At 40.9% G+C, this 20,849-nt stretch overlaps 1 protein-coding gene across 8 annotated transcripts in view; it reads right to left on the bottom strand.

Annotated features, from left to right (window-relative positions):
- The window catches only part of gria1a (glutamate receptor, ionotropic, AMPA 1a), a 103,861-nt gene that overhangs the window by 62,913 nt on the left and 20,099 nt on the right, over positions 1 to 20,849 (bottom strand). For all 8 annotated transcript variants that reach the window (XR_009790476.1, XR_009790477.1, XM_061787721.1 and 5 more), the window contains 2 exons: positions 20,601 to 20,735; positions 805 to 1,044 (listed from right to left, as the gene is read on the bottom strand). Coding sequence is in view for 6 of the 8 variants with exons in the window: in XM_061787721.1 (XP_061643705.1) it covers positions 805 to 1,044; positions 20,601 to 20,735 (375 nt within the window). In the remaining 2 variants the exon portion in view is untranslated. The remainder of the gene's footprint in view (positions 1 to 804; positions 1,045 to 20,600; positions 20,736 to 20,849) is intronic.

Below are 20,849 nucleotides of genomic sequence, written 5' to 3'. Positions count from 1 at the left end.
GAAGAAAATCAGGAAACATGAGGATGACTTCTTTAGTTCTGTCTGTGTGTTTTCAAGCATCAGAAATGCCTGCTGAGATGAGCACAATGAAAAGCTGAATCTTTAGTTATATTGTGTGATTTATCTGCCAGTCAGTGCTGGTGATTTTTTCTTTTCAGTTTTCTAGCCCAGTATAAAGACAATTACACAGTTTAAAATGGTCAGACAGTTCCTCATTCATACACCCCATTGCCGTCTCCATGATGATGTGAAGACCAAGCAGGCTGCACGACCGATGTGGCCTCTGTCCGTAAAGATGTCTTTATTAAAACATATACTGTTAAGCTCGTGAATTCATATGAAATTAGGATGCTCTGTTATTGTCTAATGCAGTTGGATACTAATCAAGTTATGCTAGCCTCCACAGTATTTAGCTATACACCTACACACACACGCTCCATCAATCCACTTTCTACACTTCTTGTCGTCATTCAGGTTGTGGGTGAGCTGGACCCTATCCCAGTTTACTTTGGGCGAAAGGCAAAGGGGGCCATGGACTGTTCACTAGCCAATTGCCGACATACACATATTTTGTGGTCAAAATTTACAAAATTATTCCAGCAAAGTGTCTATTAATTTCATCCCTTACTGCATCTTTATTTTTTTTCAGCCATTCATCACCCCCAATCATCTATTAATAAAGAGTCCAGAGTAATGATTAATGGAAAAATAGATGGATGGATGGATGGATAGATAGATAGATAGATAGATAGATAGATAGATAGATAGATAGATAGATAGATAGATAGATAGATAGATACATACCAGAGTCTGAACTGTACATGTAGACAAACTTGTTCCAGCCATAGTACTCGATCACACCCACGAGAGCGTCCTGCAGCTCGGGCCTCAGCTGGATGACAAACTGGTTAGCCGTCTCAATCGGGAAGGACGGCGTAACGAAGCAGACGTGCAGAGCGCCGCAGAACGACATGAGCATGTTGACTGTCTTCCTGTCATACAAGCCGATGATGGCATACACGCCCTTTGAGAACTGGGAGCAGACTGCAGAAAAATAAAATAAAATAAAAAAATAATGAATAATAATCTTTAGTGTTGTTGTTTTGTTTTTTAAAGCAATGTTTTTAAAATGCTAATAATCCCTTGTTATGAACAAAACTACCCAAGCAAAATGTAGGTGTACAAAATACCAGTATACAGTGGAACCTTGTTATATATATATATTGGATGAAACGGACCGTCGGGGTTGAACTGTGTGTCCAAAAATAGTTTCCATTTGTCACTAAAATGGCGTTGACAAAGTCTGTTAGTTACAGAATTGGCCGCTGTTGTTTACTGGTGCTGTGCACTGGCGCTGTGCCGTAATGCAGGCAGAGAATGGGACTGACGTATTTCCGGGTCAGATATACAACAATACTAGCTCCTCCCGGGCCTACGTGGCGGCCATATTGAATGTGGTGCATTGATGTGGCGGCCATGTGAAGATGGTATATCTGTTGTCTATTGTGCATAGAGAAGAGAGAGCGCATCATGGCTGCAGAGCTGAGGAGTACAAAACAAGTCTTTGGAGTCTGGAACATGCTGTTTTTGGTACAGTAACAGCTTTTTTGTTAAGCCGTTGACCTTTGGCAACATATTTGGATCTAGAAAGCACGGTAATTCCTCGCGGCCCATAAAAGCCACTCACCTACAATGAGTACAGTACTTCAACAATGTCACCATGACCAAGCACACTGGTGTGGTAAATTTATTCATAAAATGTGAAACTTTCAAACATTTTCAAGCTTTTTTAAAATATTTATATTCAGGGGCAACAAAAGACTGGAAAAGTTGAGGAATGCTCTAAAAGCACTTGTTTGGAACATTTCACAGGTGAACAGGTTAATTGGAAACAGGTGAGTGTCATGACTGGGAATAAAATGAGCTTGCCAGAAAGGCTCAGTTGTTCACAGGTGAGGAGGAGAATGGAATGGGAGCTCGACAAGTGGATCGGTGCAGCATCTGCAGTGATGCGGACTTTGTATAGGTCCGTTGTGGTGAAAAAGGAGCTAAGCCGAAAGGCGACGCTCTCAATTCACCGGTCGATCTACGTTCCTACCCTCACCTATGGTTCACAAGCTGTGGGTCATGCCCGAAAGAACAAGATCCCGGATACAAGCGGCCGAAATGAATTTCCTCCGCAGGATGTCCGGGCTCTCCCTTAGAGATAGGGTGAGAAGCTCGGTCATCCGGGAGGGGCTCAGATTCTAGCAGCTGCTCCTCCGCATTGAGAGGAGCCAGATGAGGTGGCTCGGGCATCTGATTAGGATGCCTCCTGGATGCAACCCTGGTGAGGGCACGTCCCACCGGGAGGAGACACCGGGGACACCCAGGACACGCTGGAGAGACTATGTCTTTCGGCTGGCCTGGGAAAGCCTTAGGATCCCCCCGGAAGAGCTGGAGGAAGTGGCTGGGGAGAGGGAAGTCTGGGCTTCCCTATTAAAGCTACTGCCCCTGTGACCCGACCTCAGATAAGCGGAAGAAAATGGATGGATAGATGATTTAAACGATACACTCACTAACGGGCGGACCGCGGTCCGGGTGTGGACCCAGAAACAGTCCCATATGGACCCAGACATACGGCCCAAAAATATTCTATTTTAAGCCGCCCTTGTAGACTTTACGGTTGTGGTTAGGCGAGTGACAAAACGCACATATTACATGCGAAAACATCCCACATTACCTTACTCAGCCCATCAAGTCTGCATTTCAGGCAGTAATCACTGACTGCTGCGCAGACCAGACAGAAGGACAAAGAGGCACAGATTTTATGTAAAAATAAAAGCATTTCTTAATACATTGGTTGTCTAATATTTTGTATGAAATCCTATCATGTCCTCTTGGGAACAGAAAGTGTTTGAGGTACAATTCATGATTTGATTAGTGATTGTACAAGACAAAATGATGGTTTCTCATGCAAGATAAAAGGTAGAACATGTTCACAGCACATGGCTGGACTTTTTGAGAGTAACAGAAGATATTTGTATTCAAACTGAAACTGTTTCTATTCATCCAAACCAGGTGCTCCAGTTGGGCAAGTGTGCACCGTACCAGAACCCTATCCATTTGTTTTCCACCAGCCTGTCTGTTTACCGTCAGTGAAAGCTGCAGGAGCTGAAGGCAGATTAGGAGTAGAGAGGTTAATCAATGTATCCCCGGGGTTCCACTGACATTTCACTGGGAGCAGTGGGCGGCTTCCATCTATCATTTGCTTTTATCCCTCACTCTCTCCACCTCTCTTTCGCTCATTTTCTGTCTGTCAAGCTGAATTCATTCACACCCTAATATCCCAAAATAGCTCATTTATGTTCACAGTCTCATCGTTAGTAGCGTACTAGATTCACACATGCAGTTTTTGGTCTGGGCCAGTTCTGCTGTGGCAATTGGTGGCCCTTATCTTAGTATTTACCAAACAGATTGATATTGCTGCCTGTCCCCTGCACCAGAGCCAGTTCACAACCAGAAGCCGGGGAAAAGACAGTGAGGATGGCCTGTATCCAAAACGCCTAACCTGTCACAGACCTGCACCCTCCAGGCAGGCAAATGTGTGCTCATGCCAATGACGAAGACAGAGGGTGCTGCTGGGAGGGGTGAGGGGATATACACATGAAAATACATGTCCACACACACACACACACATAACCTAGAGTGCTCAAAAGCCCGGTGACTCACCCTACTTAAAGCAAGCCCTGAAATAGACATTTTGCACCTCACCACATTGACTCTTTTCTTCATGGCCTGCACATGCTCTGGCTTGTAAATGCACATTCTGAGCTATTTTACCACTATATGTTGCATTTTCACCAAGATGCAATTTTTGTGGTAGCCTCAATGTTCTGCCTGTATGAAAGGTAATGAAAGCCAGTTTGATTTTTTCTACACTGCAACATTACTTTACAATACAGCCTGTTAGCCTATTACCTTTAAAAATGACTAATTTCTCCTTGCTACAGTGTCTCTTATTATTATTCTTTTTTGAAGTATGACGAGAGAAAAAAAGCTGCAACCATTTGGTACGGACCACCTGTTTCAGGCTGGTAAGAGAAGCATGAAGTTGTCTCAATCTGATGTGAGCATACCACAGACGATACAGCGGCACTGGTCCTCCAATTTTGAACTAAAGCTCATACAATTCTGAAAACGATGCCACCAAAAGTTGCACGTAAAAATATGCGGGCAAACTGTCAGCGTGTGTGATTTCAACATTTCACAAGTCTTCAGTATATCCTCTTTCAGCTTTTCTTTGACTATTTTTGCAACACGTATTCCAAAAGATGGTCTAACACATCTTTTAAAAAAAAAAAAGAACGTGAAGAATGTACACTGAAAATTCCGTGAGGTAATCAAACTCACATGCAAAGTAGTAACACTCCACCTGGGATTTTTTTGGGGAAAACTGAACACAATGAAATCATGTAAATGTAAATGGATTGGGTAAAAGATACTCAAAGTACTTTAGGACTGTTTCCTCATTCACATACTGATGTCATCATTATTACCCGAGGGTTCAGTAACACACTTCAACATGGTGACGGGGGACAGTGACGATTGAACCTGCAACGTTCAGGTTGGGGAAACGACCACTCTAGCGTAGTGATGTTCCTTATGTATAAAAACAGAAGAAGCGGGGCTCACAGACCAAAAATGGTCCTAGCAACCTGTCTCAAAATCAGAGTTAGCTGTCATGGCAACACCACTAGGGTTCTCTGGCAGGAATCACAGTTACTAAAAACCTTTGAAAGAAGGATTGAAAATTGAGTGTTTTGTCATAATTAGGATTCATCTCCAGAGATTTGTGAAATTGCCAAACTGACTTGGCTTCACAAAATCCAGAGAGAATATCTGAAATAATAGATGATTTGACTCACAATACTTCTGCGTCACATTTTCATTTCCACTTCAAACAAACATCGCCCAAAAACATCAGCTTTATGCATACAGATGCTTTATGGAGTGTTTGCACTTCTAACACCTCCCAGCCGTTTCAAATGGGGAACAGCACATTGATTTGCAACAGCTGAGGCCAAAGAGTTCCAATTCTTAAATCAGAGAGGGACACAACAGGAGGGTGCGTCAAAAACAAGTCACAAAGTTACATTCTTGCCTATTCAGTATTGCCTGAGGCCTTCAGCTGTCCCTCTCCTTAGCATGAGCCAAATATCAAATGACAGAAATGTCTGTCGGCTGCACAATATAAAATGACAGAAATGTCTGTGTCGGCTGCACAAAGAGGGTATGTTAGTGACAGTTTTTTTTGTTTTCTTTTTTCCAGTGCATCTCATTTCATACATGGAGGACGTTAGCTAGGAGATGGTAGACAGGTCAGCAATAAACCTAAAATTCTAACCTAAAGCTAAAAAGTTGAAACCATGAACAGTAATTCATTTAATTAATAATATTGAGGGGAAAAAAACTAATTTGACTATTCAGTTAAATAGTTATTTTAGCTCTGTTAAAATTAACCAGAATGTCCTGTGGTAAATTACTCGAAAATAATGTATCGATGACTTGAACTGTCTATGATAACACATAAAAAAAAAAAACACTGTAACGACACCTCCCCAAAAATGGTTGTCACCGTACGCCACAAACATTGCAGACATGCTGATGGTATCCTGCCCTGAAAACGCAAGTGGAACCTCACCCTGCTGCCTTTGTTTTAAGTAAGTAGTACTTGAATATTTTTTAACGGTCATACATGTAATTTCTTGTCATTTTAAACAAGTCTAAAAAGACGTTAACCACTGTCAAATGTAAAAATTCAGTCTGTTTAACAACACATTATTTAATGTATAGCAGATCCGGCCAACCAATAAAGTGTCATGAGGCATCATGGCTACCAATGTCTCACATTCTCATCCATTAGGTGTGTAATTATTCATTTCAATACAACCCCAATTCCAATGAATAAACAAATAAAAACAGAATACAATGATTTGCAAATCATGTTCAACCTATATTTAATTGAATACACTACAAGGACAACATATTTAATGTTCAAACTGATAAACATTGTTTTTAGCAAATAATCATTAACTTAGAACTATATGGCTGCGACACATTCAAAAAAAGTTGGGACAGGGTCATGTTTCCCCCTGTGTTTCATCACTTTTTCTTTTAACAACATTCAATAAACGTTTGGGAACTGAGGACACTAATTGTTGAAGCTTTGTTGGTGGAATTCTTACCCATTCTTGCTTGATGTACAGCATATGTTTCTCCAAAACCTGTATGTACCTTTCAGCATTAATGGTGCATTCATAGATGTGTAAGTTACCCATGCCATTGGCACTAACACAGCCCCATACCATCACAGATGCTGGCATTTGAACTTTGAGTCCATAACAGTCCGGATGGTTCTGTTCCTCTTTGGCCCGGTGGACACGACGTCCACAATTTCAAAAAACAATTTGAAATGTGGACTCATCGGACCACCGAACACTTTTCCACTTTGCATCAGTCCATCTTTGATGAGCTCGGGCCCACAGAAGCCGGTGGCGTTTCTGGGTGTTGTTGATAAATGGCTTTTGCTTTGCATAGTAGAGTTTCAAGTTGCACTTACGGATGTAGCGCCGAACTGAATTTACTGTCATTGGTTTTCTGAAGTTTTCCTGAGCCCATGTGATGATATCCTTTACACATTGATGTCGGTTTTTGTTGCAGTGCCGCCTGAGGGATCTTGTTCACATAGAGGTGTACCTCGCCCCATCTTTGCTTGTGAACGACTGAGCAATTCAGGGAAGCTCCTGTTATACACAATCATGGCACCCACCTGTTCCCAATTAGCCTGTTCACCTGTGGGATGTTCCAAACAGGTGTTTGATGAGCATTCCTCAACTTTCTCAGTCTTTTTTGCCACCTGTCCCAGCTTTTTTGGAACGTGTTGCAGCCATAAAATTTTGGGTTAATGATTATTTGCTAAAAAAAAAAAAAGTTTATCAGTTTGAACATTAAATATATAAATATAAAATAAATAAATAAATAAATAAATATAATTGGGAAGAATCACGACAAGGATGTTTTTCTCTGATGCAGTCTCAGCGAAATCATGCGCACTGTTGACTCTCATACTCACTGTAGCCACATGCAATCTACTGTATATGTCCTCAAAACAGCCAACATTTTGTACAGTATGCCTTCTCAGAACACGCACTGATGAAACACGTGACTATTTTCCTACCCTAGCTTGCCTGCCATTATCATGTGCACCATTAAGGTTAGAATAGCTGAGGAAATTTCACAGTCGAAAGAAGTCAGGTTCATCTGGAAAGAGAGTATACTGATTGGAAAGCTCCTATTCAGTCATCCAAAATGGTCCTTTTTTTTATGGGGCCTCTCGACAGAAGACTGACATGCTAGGTGACCCCGCAAAATAGGGCGTTTGATTAGGATGCTCAACAACAGCACTCCTTATGTATTTTATGTTGTGGGAAAAAATGAAACAAGACAAAAGAGAACAAAGGCCCAGAGAAGGACCAGTAATATTAAATCCATGGCCAACATTCTTCCACATTAGCCTACAATTTGGTCAGTCTCTCCATTAATAGTCATGCTCTATTCCAAAGATAATTATGTTTTCAAGCCGGAAAATGTCCAGTCTTAATTTCTTTTTCAGTCTCCAGAAGTTGCAAAATGCAAAAAAAAAACTGACAAGGAAAACCCTGTAATGTCACTTGCTCTTACATTACTGGGTAAAGCAATCAGTATCTTTGAGTTGCCAAATTACATTGTAGAGTGTTATTGCATTGATTAATTATAGCTTGTTAAAGTGGATATTCATGTAAAATAGCTAGTTCATTTTGAACTACATTCAGTCTGTCCATTGCTGAAAGTCATATTGATGCTGTATTGTTTTCATTTTTGTTTGAGGGTTAAGGGGGAGACAATGACATGGGCAGGCCATCTCCTGTCACATCAGTCGGCAAAACATACCACCTTCACAAGGGTGAAGGGTCACTCAATCCACCACAGAGCACTTTGAGGGGAGATAAACACATCTGACACCAGACACCAGAAGACGTACGCTCCGCTCAGCCACCCATGGCTGAAAACTGTCAGATGATGTGCGTGATAAAAACTGAGCATGATACTCCCCCCCCTTCTTGTGGAGAATAATAAGTTACATTAATGAGAGGCCTAATAAAGGAAGTCAATACCTTATTCACAGAGCATCTCACACACGCAACCGCTGAGGAAACCCTCAGGTGATGGGCGGTCTTCTGACACAGCGTGACTCACACAATGCAATCAATCTCCCTGTGTGCACTCGACTGGGACCCAAGGGACAGGGACACAACACCAGCGTGGTTCTGCATGAATGTCTCTATCAGTGACTGGGTGGGTGAGTTGGGATGTCTTTTAGAGAAAATGATTCAGAGCACCTCTCAGTGTATGAGGGAAAAAAAAAAATTCCAACCATGCTTCTGTTGTGCTATTTTTTAAGAGTTTGATGATTTGGCCCTACCCAAGTCTCTCGAGGTCCTGCATGCCCGCTGGAGTGTTGTGCTCCAGGGAGGTGTGCTTGCTATTCCCCCGTATAAACTGCTTTAGCTCCTCTGGCTCAAGGGAGATTTGCAGCTTATGCAAGAGCAATGAAGCAGTGTTTATGACACTACTGTACCTGATCTCTGTATGGGTATTTGTGTGTGAGTATGTACAGTACCTGTGTGTGTTTCACAAAAAAGATGGATGAAAAAAAGAGGGGCGATCAAAAGAAAAGATGAAGTACATAAAGTACGGTGGAAAACATACATATGTCTACAAGCTTAGAAAAAGCATCAATTACAGCCAAGCTTTTGTAGTTTGTAGTAAGATGGGTGATTGCATCAGTTTAAATAGGCTAATGGGTAGTTAATAATAAGAAGGAATGTCTTACTACTTGAGGTGTCAAGAGTATATGCTGGAAGTGCAAAAGTGGTGGGTAGGAGAGGGGAAAAAAATAATGTATTATTGCTTGTGAGAGGAGATAATGGGGGAGACTGCACCGCGCAGAGAAAACAAATGTCGGCCTAGCAGTGGGAAATAGGGATTGCTGGATGAAATCTCGATTTCTCCCATTTCCTCTAAGTAATAAAACAATGGTGCTGCATCGCCTCATTAGACAGGTAATCGAGGGTGCAAGAACACTCGCCTCAGCACCGGGTGTTTCGCTCCCTTCTTCTCTAACCCGCCCCTGCTCGGCTATTGTCTCTCCTCCTCACTGATTCCCTGTCGTGTGCAGCCCAGCCCTGCCACCTGCTAAATAAATACCTGGACAGCAGGTCAGAACCCCAGCCGAGACCATCTCCCATCATGGGGTACGGAAATACAAACGTACCAATTATGTCCTTAACAATAATCCTTTTGCGGGGGTGGGGTGGGGGGTGAATTGATGTTACAGATTCAATTCTCTGACAGAAGAAATGATGGAGGTAAACATACAAGCAGCATGCTAATTCATTCAGAAAATGGAATGTGGACAAATGTTGTAGGTACTCATGCCCTGGTATGTTAAGGAATTTGTATCCGACAGTATACAGTACACTCCTGTGCAAAAGTCCTGCACCCTTTGTTATTTATTTTATTTCTCAGTCTCTTTAAAACATAAAAAAGAGGAACTTTCCTCTTTTTTTTGTCAGTGACCGGCCATTGCACTATACTTGTGTTAAGACCCAAAGTTATCTGAAAACAAAGACACAACTGATAACATTTGTCATTACCGATTCAAACATCAAAATGACTAAGTACTGTGTAATACAATGGGCAATACCATACCATCACATATTCCATTTGAGCCTCAGTTTCACTACACTACAGACATGTGGAATTATTAGATGAAGCATTCATCACGATTCTTTTAAATTGCCCAAAAATAAATAAATAAATAAAAGCATAAAAGTCACTAAGGGCACAATTCCCTCGTTCCTGGACATATGCAATTTCCATTTACGCAGATTCTCCCATCCAGACTTCAGACACACCCAATAAGCATAAGTTATGAATGAAGGCAGCCTTACAAAAGAGGCATGATTTACTGACGTTGAAGGCTGTCTGGAATTCATTAAACAAGGGGGTTACCTGGACTTGTGAATATCATTAAATTCCATGGAAAAAGATAAAGCACACTTTAATTTGAAAAAAGCCTTACCCTAAGGAGAGAATGTTTTTTTTTCTGTATGAAATGAATCTAATAAAAGTAATTCAATCAGAACACAATGCTTATGACCGAATGCATGTTTGGGATTAAAATTAGTTACCTTCACTTGTCACAAATCAATATACACACACACATTAGATTGAATTTAACTGATTAAAAACTTAGTAATACTTTGTTACTGGACATGTATAGTCAGATTCAAGTATAGGAAGCCAAAAGATTTTTGCTGGATGAGGAAGCCAAATTTAAAGTAGGAAGGGGTGGAGATGCTGGTACAGTGTGTCAAAAGGCACAATGCAATATTGTTTGGTCAGCAAGCGTTGAAGGATAACTCTTGACAAAAGACTATGATCAGTCTCAAGATTGCCCAGGATATCTTTGCTATGGGGAGGTGTACACATACTGCCACAAAAGCAGGCTTACGGACCTCTGTCAAAGAACAAAATTTCTGTGTACTACAGGCACCCACAAGTGACTAAAGGTGGCCCACCACCACCTCTCCTTAATTGTACTATATACACACTTTAAGAAGTGGCATCTACGCTTCCTACAGTGGACATGCTCGGAGAGGAGCGTAGAGTGAAGGTGAAGGTAAGTAACGATGGTGACAGTTTTTTTCAAATAAGAGTATAAAATCTATAACCACCTTAAAAAAAACCTCAAAACAATCTTTTTCCTTTTGTACAGTTTCCCTTTTAAACAGTGGCAGGATAAATACGATAGATAGATTTCGGGAAGTTTCATCCATCCATCGGCACTTATCCTCACTAGGTTCGCGGGGTGAGCTATGGCCTGAAGTGTTCGCCAGCCAATTGCCGGGCATATACGGTACACAGAATGCCACACGTTTCTGGCATTCTTGGTTTTGAATCTTCAATCGGGCCTTCTTGTGTGGAATTTGCATGCCCCTCCTGTGCTTGGGTTTTCATGGATACTATGACTTCCACCCACATTCCAAAAAAATGCCTGTTCGGTTGAAGTGTCCATTGGTGTAAATGTGAGTGTGAATGGCTGTATGTTTTTAATTGCCCTGTGATTTACTGGCAACCAGTCCAGGGTGTACCCCCACTCTCGCCCAAAATGAGCTGGGATAGGCTCCAGCTCAGCGGCAAACATAATGAGGACAAAGTGGGATAGAACATGGATGGAGGGATGGATGAATGTATGGAATGTATTCTTCCAGATATTCTTTTTCATATTACTATCCATTGTGTCCAAAGATACCAAAGGAAAAATATATATAATTTAAGACTATTACACTACCGTAGGCATGACTGTGAGTGCGAATGGTTGTTTGTTTCTATGTGCCCTGCGATTGGCTGGCAACCAGTTCAGGGTGTACCCCGCCTCCTGCCCGATGACAGCTGGGATAGGCTCCAGCACGCCCGCGACCCTAGTGAGGAGAAGCGGCTCAGAAAATGGATGGATGGATGGACTATTACACTAGTGTAGACAGCACAAAATAACAGAATATGAAACTTCAGAAGCCATGCAAATGTAGCCCAATAGGAGAATGGCATCACAACGATCCACTAAGTATCTTCTGGTAAATGCAACAATTGCCACCATTGTCATTCAGAAAAAGTCATTCCGCACTCATAAGACTTTGCTGAGAAAACTCGCACACCGCTGTCAAATATTGTCAAAAGTGTTTGACATTCAGCGTTTTTTCTTTGTTGGCGTTTTTCAGCATTCACAAATTACAATGTGTTTGTGCTTATGGGCTTGGCTGATTACTAGTTACTGGAGTCTCATTCACGCAGAGAAATTATATTGCATGTGTGTAACACCTAATTTGTGTGTGGGATGTGTATTCCACTGCTCCAACAATCCTCAACTGTTTCAGGCCTGATGACACGGCGTGGCTGGGATCCATTGCTACAGGAGTAGGCATCTTGTCTTGGCTGAGAACGTCACTGTGCGGCGAAAGCAGCTGCAGTGTGTCACACTGTTTAATATACTTGTAGAATTTGATCTTTATTAGACTACGCAAAGGCTCCTGAGATATGCAGTCAATGACAAAGGAACAACTTCACTGCTGTCTTTGCCACCAAAAACATGACAGCTGCCATTATGGAGCGCTCACTCTGCATCCCCGAGCACATTGTTTTCTAATTGCCCGCCCAACACATCACAAGCTCAGACCTCCACATCCCAGCTGCCAGTACCTCCAGAGATGAAAGATTTCTTTTAAATACTGGGAAGGATGTTTGAATACAAAGAAGCAGCATGAGCATTGAGAGTCCTTTGGCATACAATGAGGGGAAGTGACAAGGAAGCTGACATCAGTTACCGTGGACGATCCAAACACGAACATGTCCAAACTCCACATAAAAGTTAAAGGAAAATAAAATCCAAAAGATGAACAAAAATCCACTAAAGGAAAGACTAGACAGGACTGGTTCCTGGCTTACCAGTCCATATTTGTGTCTTTTTTGTGTGTATACAGCCTTCCGCAAGGGTATCAGCGATTAGCTTTACGTCAAAAAGAACTTAATCATGGCAGCAATAGAAAAAAAAAAAAAAGGTAGGGGGACTCATAGGGTACTCATGAATGGTAACTCATTTATTATTCTTATTTTTCTAAAGTTTTACTGTCAACCACAGTTACTTGACAATTAACTTAAAACAGTATCTGTACTGTTAGTAAAGGTGGTAGAAAAAAAATGGCAAAATTTTATTAATTACATTGATATTATTTGTTATGGGAATTATGAACAGACCATTAAATGATCGATGATTGTGTGGAATTGACGAGTTGATTAGTTAATAATTGTGAAGCAAGCATTTATCAATACAGCACTGGCATCAAGACAGGAGTTCAGAACATTCACAGTTTGTTAATCCCCACCTCCCAAAAAAACCTCAATAAATTCACTATTATTATTATTATTATTATTATTATTAAAGCCCACCCCTTCCTACAACCTCCCAAGATTAATTGAAGTTGAATTTAGAGAATCCACTAATGCAAGAAGCAAAGGTTTAGTGAGGTTACACAATTTTTGTATTTACATTTTTTTACTTGTACAGTATCAGAAAATAAATGAAATGACAGGTGGGGTAGTTCTTCCCGCCTAACAATTTCTTTCCTCCTCTATTGCCCCATGTGCACATTCCTTTGCCTTTCTTGCGGAACGCAACACAAGTGGACACAGCACACAGAAACAATCTGTGTCCTCCGCCTGCTCTGCGCTCCATCACTCTGCTGCTTGGGGAGCACTTTTGGCCGATCTACATTGATTGCTATGGGCCATTCACTATCCCCGATGTTGGCTACTCATTCATCAAACCAGCACCTGCCATAATCTCACTCCTGAGAGAATGGTTGCCAGCTTCTTATGTTATTATTTCTCATTCAATTCTTTGTTTTCCCCTGAACAAATAACCATCATGTAGGAACACTGACCTGCTATTCTTTTTCAATATCACATCCAAGAAATGCCTCTGATCATGAAAGGACTGTCAGTCACCCATGTTGCACCTCACTATCTGACAGACAACCAACATAATATAGTACATCACCCCAAGGCTATCCCACAGCAGCGACCAAGCCGGAAAAAAAATGCAAATTTTACCTTTTCTATCTATCTATCTATCTATCTATCTATCTATCTATCTATCTATCTATCTATCTATCTATCTATCTATCTATCTATCTATCTATCTATCTATCTATCTATCTATCTATCTATCTATCTATCTATCTATCTACGAATGATTCCTATGATATTTGGGAGAATATGACAAACAAAAGTTAAACTTTTTGGAAGGCGTGTGTTTCGTTTAATCTGGCGTAAATGTAACACAACATTTCAGAAAAAGTACATCACACCAACAGTCAAACATGGTGTTGGTAGTGTGATGGTCTGGGGCCCCAAAATTGTCAGGGTCCTTTGACATTGTCAAGTTTTTATCCCGTTCGATGCATCTGGTCACGTGGGATGGCTTAACTCGCATGTAATTGGTCTGTACGTTTGGTCACTACCGTAAAGCCTGCAATGCTGCGCCGTTCAGAGTTGAAAGGAAACCTGGCACTCTGGAACAAAAAATTAACTGCAGTTAAAAAAAATTCAAAGACGCCAGAATGAGCGTGTTCTCAAAAATGTTCATTGGGCAGCAATAAACTATGTTCAGTTCATGTTCGAACTTTCATTCACTGAACTCGTTCAGATACAACACTGCCCCTACAGGCTATTATCCTCCACCCTTTCAATTTTAACCATAAATATTTTAATATATATCTGTGTATTTACAGTGTAATTTACAAATAACATACTTTTTTTGTTCACATTTAGCGATACTTTATTATAATCAAACCATATCTTAAACGTGTTCAATTCCTTGTTTGCTGCGATTTTCTAAGTTGTAGATCATCACCTGAACAAAAAGATGCTGATTTGCCCTTCCCCTTTTTCTAACAAACAGTGGACAAATACTTCACTTTTCCTTAAAGCCTCCTCCAAAGCAATAATAATAATAATGTACTTATCATCATGGTTATACCTTGTTAAAATTTATAGTATTACTCTTGATCAGTAGTCATAGATATTGACTCACCAGTTCTTGTTCTATGAAAATATTTTGCTCTCAATGTTCGTGGTTTTCCAGGTTTTGTATGATTGTTTAAAGGTGATGATTCAAGAAAGGAGGCATTACTATCAGTTGCTATCTTGTGTAGAGGGAGCCTATCTTTCCCCAATACTTGACAGGTGTTTTCCAGGAGGGGCAGACCCTACCCCTCCCCCTTATTCTGTATTGATTGGCTGGGCAGGTCTCATTGATCATGGCTGCCTCGTAGGCCCGTTTCCAGCACCCTTTGAGCTAGCCTCAGAGACCAAATGAAACACATTTCCCTGCATCACAGCGACAAAACAAATAGTCTTTTCCATGACCACTAATTAGTCTTAACAAAGGGTTTATTTCCACAATGACTGAACTGGACACAAAATCAAAGTCACATTAGTAACCCTGAAGCTAGATGTACAATTTAAATAGCGTCGTTATGGCTTGGCACCTGGTGCAATATTCTGTCATTTAAAAGCAGGATATATTACCTAAAATAGCTAAAGACTGGAGTAAGACTGGAGTCCCCCAACCCCCACTCACTCACACACACTTGCACACACACGCACACACAGACACTGATATCAAAGAGAAAAGTCGATCATGAAAGCAGGAGCCTGCAGAGGATTTGAAGCTTGCGACTCAGTTCGTCCTTATTATAAACCGAGTCAATAGCAGATTATGGTAATGTGATATCTAACTGAGGGGAACAGTGACTAATATTCACCATGTACATACAGCAACCCTGGCAGTTATTTTGACCCACTGAAGTAGCATCTATGTAATAAGCCTTTCCAGTAGGCTGAAATGTGTATACAACTACTTGGTGTCACTTTATGACTTGGTGGAAGAAGACAGTGAAATCTAAATCAGCCGCAATGCTGAATATCACATGGCAGTGGCGTTGAAATCTCTATTTTTCAGATGAATACACAGACAGACTTTTGAAATGTATACCCACTTGACCTCCATATTAAACACCAAGTGGTATGGTCTGGAAAAGTAAATAATAATTTGGCTTTGTGATCTGTTTATCATTTATGTACAGTTAAGACACAATTTAATCTCAACATAGTAAGTTTTTAATTATTTGTACAATTGGTAGAGGCAAGGTACACCTTGAACAAACAGGTCATCAACCCTTTGCAGGCCACTTACTGTATAAACAAATAACAATTCACACTCATATTCAAACCTAAGGATAATTTAGAGTCCTCAATGAACTAAACATACATGTGATTTTTTTTTCAACACTATGTATCGGCCCCATTTCATGCCACTGTGGACAAAACAGGAACGGCGTGAGACTACACGGTAGATGGGATGGGCAAAATTGACAGGTCGTGATTGCTGTGAATGGCCGACAAGATTTCTAAACTGTCAAAAAATTTACCACGGCAGTAACGGTGCTGACGAGAAACCTAATCGGCCATAATAAAGAGGGGTGCACGCAACAAAACCTGACAGTACGTAATATGTTCCATAGTGAGACTGGAAGCATATCGATCTCCCACTCACCACTTACAACTCTTCTAAAGCGAAGCGATGTGTTTAATTTACCTGTTATGCCTTTCTTTGCATACCTTTTTGTAACGCTTAATGTTTAACGTGTGTGTGTGTGTGTGAGAGAGAGAGAGAGAGAGAAGCCTTAACAATTAAACAAAGGCACTGTATGTTTTCACTTGTTTATTATTTTGTGTGTGTGTGTGAGTGTGTGTGTGTGGATGTGTGTGTGTGTGTGTGTGTGTGTGCGTGTGCGCGTATGTGTTACGGATGTGCATATGCTGTGTTAACAGTATTGTCACATCAGTGCAACGTGGTAATTAATTCAACAAAAAAGGGGAAAATGGCACAGTGAACAAAGGACACCAATGGAAGACATCCAACAATTTGTATTATTGCCTCATGACATGTGGCTTTATGTTCCTCTCATTCTCGACAGTTTTGCACAGAGGGTACAATTCTCCAATTGATGGACTGCAGTGGTTGAAGGCCAGCTTTTTAACCATACTACAGAAGAACAAAAGGTTGCCAAATAGTGGTATTGTGAGGATAAATTCAAGGCCCTTCAGGGCAGGTGCCAGCGGGTGGACGCGTGTGTGTGTGTGTGTGTGTGTGTGTGTGTGTGTGTGTGTGTGTGTGTGTGTGTGCAACGGGAGGGATCGCCTCTCGAGGAAGTTGCTAGTCATAAGAGCCAGCTGATGAGTATCACCCTCATCCGGAACGCTATTCATGCCCTATGCACAAGGGCTCATTCACGCAGCGCTTTTCACGCTCATGCACCCTGAGAGCCCCCAGGCACTTTTCCACTGTGAACTGTCACTCACTCACGACATCCTACACAGATGTCAGAATGGGCACCCAGATGCAAACACACACGTGCTCATCTACTTAGGCATACTAAATAGGAACCCAGGAAGAGGCTGCTTTTCGCCACTGACTTATGACATAAACATGTCTCTACAGCCATCACTGAGAGATTTTAGACAGGAAGAGATGTAGTTTTTCTTTCTGCGACACACTTGAGACGGTCGAGCTTATGGTGATGGACTCAAGCGTGACACCATAAAGAAAATGTGTTAGATTTGATGGCGGTGCACAGAGGTTTAAAACAAGACAAATGGCTTATTCTTCTGTCCTCATGGATAAAACAATGCAATAAGCAGCTTCCTTAGAACGCTCCAAAATTTGGTCTTCAGGATTTTGGATCTGATGAATAGTATTTAGGAACTTAATCACCTGTTTCTACAAGGGCAGTACTACTTTTGTTCAGTTTGGTATGGTACCAGTTTTGGGGGGCATTAAAAATTGTGAAGAGTACAAATCAGTACCATACAAATCTGAAGCCATCCATTGGGATATCAGCCACAGGGGTGTAACACAATGGTAGGATGGATCAAGACACTGCACTCTGTTTATTATTACTTCTGTGTGACAAGGGAAACAAAATATCGATCCATTCATCTATCCATTTTCTATCAGTATCAGTTTCAGGACCGCAGAGAGCTTGAGCCTATTCCAACTGACATCAGAAAAAAAGAAGACACCCTGGCTTGGTCGCTCGTCAAACACAAACCTGAGTGGAACTGAACCCATGTAGCCAATGTGACGCCCTAGGCAAGATTTTACATGCTGCGCCCCTCCATAGGGGATTTACATAAGCGTACAAAAAAAAGTCGAATAGCTGATCAATTCCATTTCAAAGTATACTATTCAGATTGGCGGCAGGGTGGATGACTGGTTAGAGTGTTTGCCTCACAGTTCTGAGGACTGGGGTTCAATCCCCAGCCCCGCCTGTGTGGAGTTTGCATGTTCTCCACGTGCCTGCGTGGGTTTTCTCCGGGCACTCCGGTTTCCTCCCACATCCCCAAAACATGCATGCCAGGTTAATTGAAGGCTCTAAATTGCCCATAGGTGTGAAAGTGATTGTGAAATGTTGTTTGTTTATGTGTGCAACCCGGTCAGGGTGTACCCCGCCTCCTGCCCGATGATGGCTGGGATATGCTCCAGCACTCCCGCGACCCTTGTGAGTATAAGCGTCTCAGAAAATGGATGGATGGATGGACTATTCAGATTGAGTTTTTCAATGCAATGATTGAAACTAAACAATATAAATTGAAATTGTGCTATTCTAATTATTTTTTTTAATGCAATTATTAAAGTTTAGCAATTCAAATACAAATATAAATGATTCAAATTCAGTTTCTGGTAGCACATATTTCACCCCATACTTCACATTGCTACACTTCTTTAATTTAATTGTTTCTATTAATTTCAATTTACTCCTCTTTCCTTTCCTTATAGTAGAAACATTTTGACTTGAAATTATGAGTCATAATTTTTTGTAAATGTAATTTTTCACATGATTTTCTGGCGCCCCCTAGAGTCCACGGTGCCCTCATATCTGCTTAGCTCGCCTAATGGGTGAGACGGCCCTGCACGCGGTCTGCACAGAAGTCAGGCAAATGTACTGCTACACCATCAGTGATCTGGGAAACAAAATACGATAAACCCGAAAAGCACCATTCAGACAAAAAGTGTATCTGATGGAAGTTATTAGTATAATGTGTGCAAGCAGTACGGTAGCTACAATGTCCCGCGTACTCACCCTGCAGTTGAAACACAAGGCAGATCAGGGTTTAGCATTCCAAACAAAGACTTAGCAAGCTGAATTGACAACATGTCCCTGTCAAAACTACACTGAGGCCTTGCATACAAGCATTACTATGTGTTTGATCTACGAGCACCTTTCGGATAGTCGTCCGCATCATGACTTTCCAATTCAAATCACATTCCATTCTGCGAGGAAAAACATGTCATCAATGAGGGAGTGTTTTGTTTGTCTACTTTTAATTGCACACCTATCCCCTAGTTCCATGAGCTCCATGTCGTACCATAATAAGAACTGACTCGGAAAAAGAAAAAAATGCACATTTCTCTTGAAGGAAGATTGTCTAATAATTAATAATAATTACTTTAATAATTAATGAATCTGTTGATTATTTTTCAATAAATCAATGAATTCAATCAATAAATCTTTTTTAATTCCATCTTTTTTTTCCCAAACAGGATATTATTTCAAATTAACAGCGCAAAAAAAAATGCACAAACATAAAATGATTATGATTCAGTTACTGGTTTGGTCTGGAACATGTCATAAAAATAGGGAAAAAGGTTCATCGGTTTCTATAGTAAATGCAGATGTTAGTAAATGTCATATTCTGATTAAACACAAAGATAACCAGTCTGCTTTCATGCAGAAATCTGAGAATACTTACTGTTGAAAGGCTGAAATTCCAAGGATTTGGACAATTTTAAGTTAAACAAGGTCTCTCAATGATTAATCGTTGATTAAAATAGATGTTGATTAATTTGATAATGAATTAGTTGTTGATTAATTAATTAATTGTTGCATCTTTAGAAGACTTGTTTTCTTGTAATCCAAAAAGATCAAACAATGCATTATATTATCATATCATTTATCATATTATTCCAGACTGCTATATTTCACTTTTTGTTGTTGTTGTTGAATTCTGCAGTGACAGTGTGTCACAATGCAATGTATGGAAACGTGTAAGTTCATGTAACCTTCTGAGCTAACCTACTTGATGCATGGAAACATGCAGAATAGTTAAAATACTCCAATTTCACTGTTGAGTGTGTGGCACAGAATTTGATACTCTGTCAAAAAGCCTCAAAAACAAAGCAATCATGTCAGAAAACAAAGGGTGGCTAAGTATAGGGTAACAAAGAGGAAACTATTTAGTGACACATTTCCTTTGTATCTTTGAGGCATGCACTTGTTCCCTGACTGGCATTATGACACACATTATCAGCCACGGGAGAATAGCATCCCCACTGCTCTGACTGGCCTGCTATTATCTTGATAAAAATGGCACCGGAATAATTCCGCACCCTTTCAGACTAGTCCAAATCGCTCAGATTGTTGTTGTGTCTTTTATTTTAAATGTATGTATTTATTTTAATAAAGATCAGAGCAAAAAGTTGGTATATTTCTGCATTTACATGATATTATAGGGTTACATTTTAAAACGCTGGTTCATTTTGTCCCCCCTTTCTTGGTCCATTTTGCTCTGGGGACAGCCTGTCAGAGGATTCACAAAGCATTGAGACATGTGCAGCACGCATGCACGCCTGTTCCCCCGCAGAGGTCGGCATCCCCGGAGCGCAAAAAAAAGCGCACCGTGTTCACGCGCAGCAAGAGATTGAGAAAAATAAGTCCCCACGCAACAGTTACGAGACACACACTCATCCAGCCTCGATCCCTTTATGGCTCAACGCAAAGAGTTTTGCAGACAACCCACAAACAAGAAGAAGACAACAATGCATTCATACTTACAGGCATATGTCATGGAAAAACTATTTCCCATCTTGACCATATCGACCTGCGGCACCAGTTTGGGGATGTCCTGGTGGTGCGAGAGGGCGAAGCGAAACACTTCATATTCATGGGAATCGGTAGGGAACAATCCTCCTGTTGAGCACCAAACACAAATCGTTATTAGGAATCTCATCCAATCTGAAATCATAAGAGCCACTCCGGAAGAGAGCGACAGCGCGATCATTTTAAGGGGGAGACAAAAGGGTT

The sequence above is a fragment of the Phyllopteryx taeniolatus genome, chromosome 10, assembly GCF_024500385.1.
Source record: "Phyllopteryx taeniolatus isolate TA_2022b chromosome 10, UOR_Ptae_1.2, whole genome shotgun sequence".
Lineage (NCBI taxonomy): Eukaryota > Metazoa > Chordata > Actinopteri > Syngnathiformes > Syngnathidae > Phyllopteryx > Phyllopteryx taeniolatus.
The sequence above is the reverse complement of the archived record's forward strand: the minus strand, read 5'-3'. Positions and strand labels throughout refer to the sequence as shown.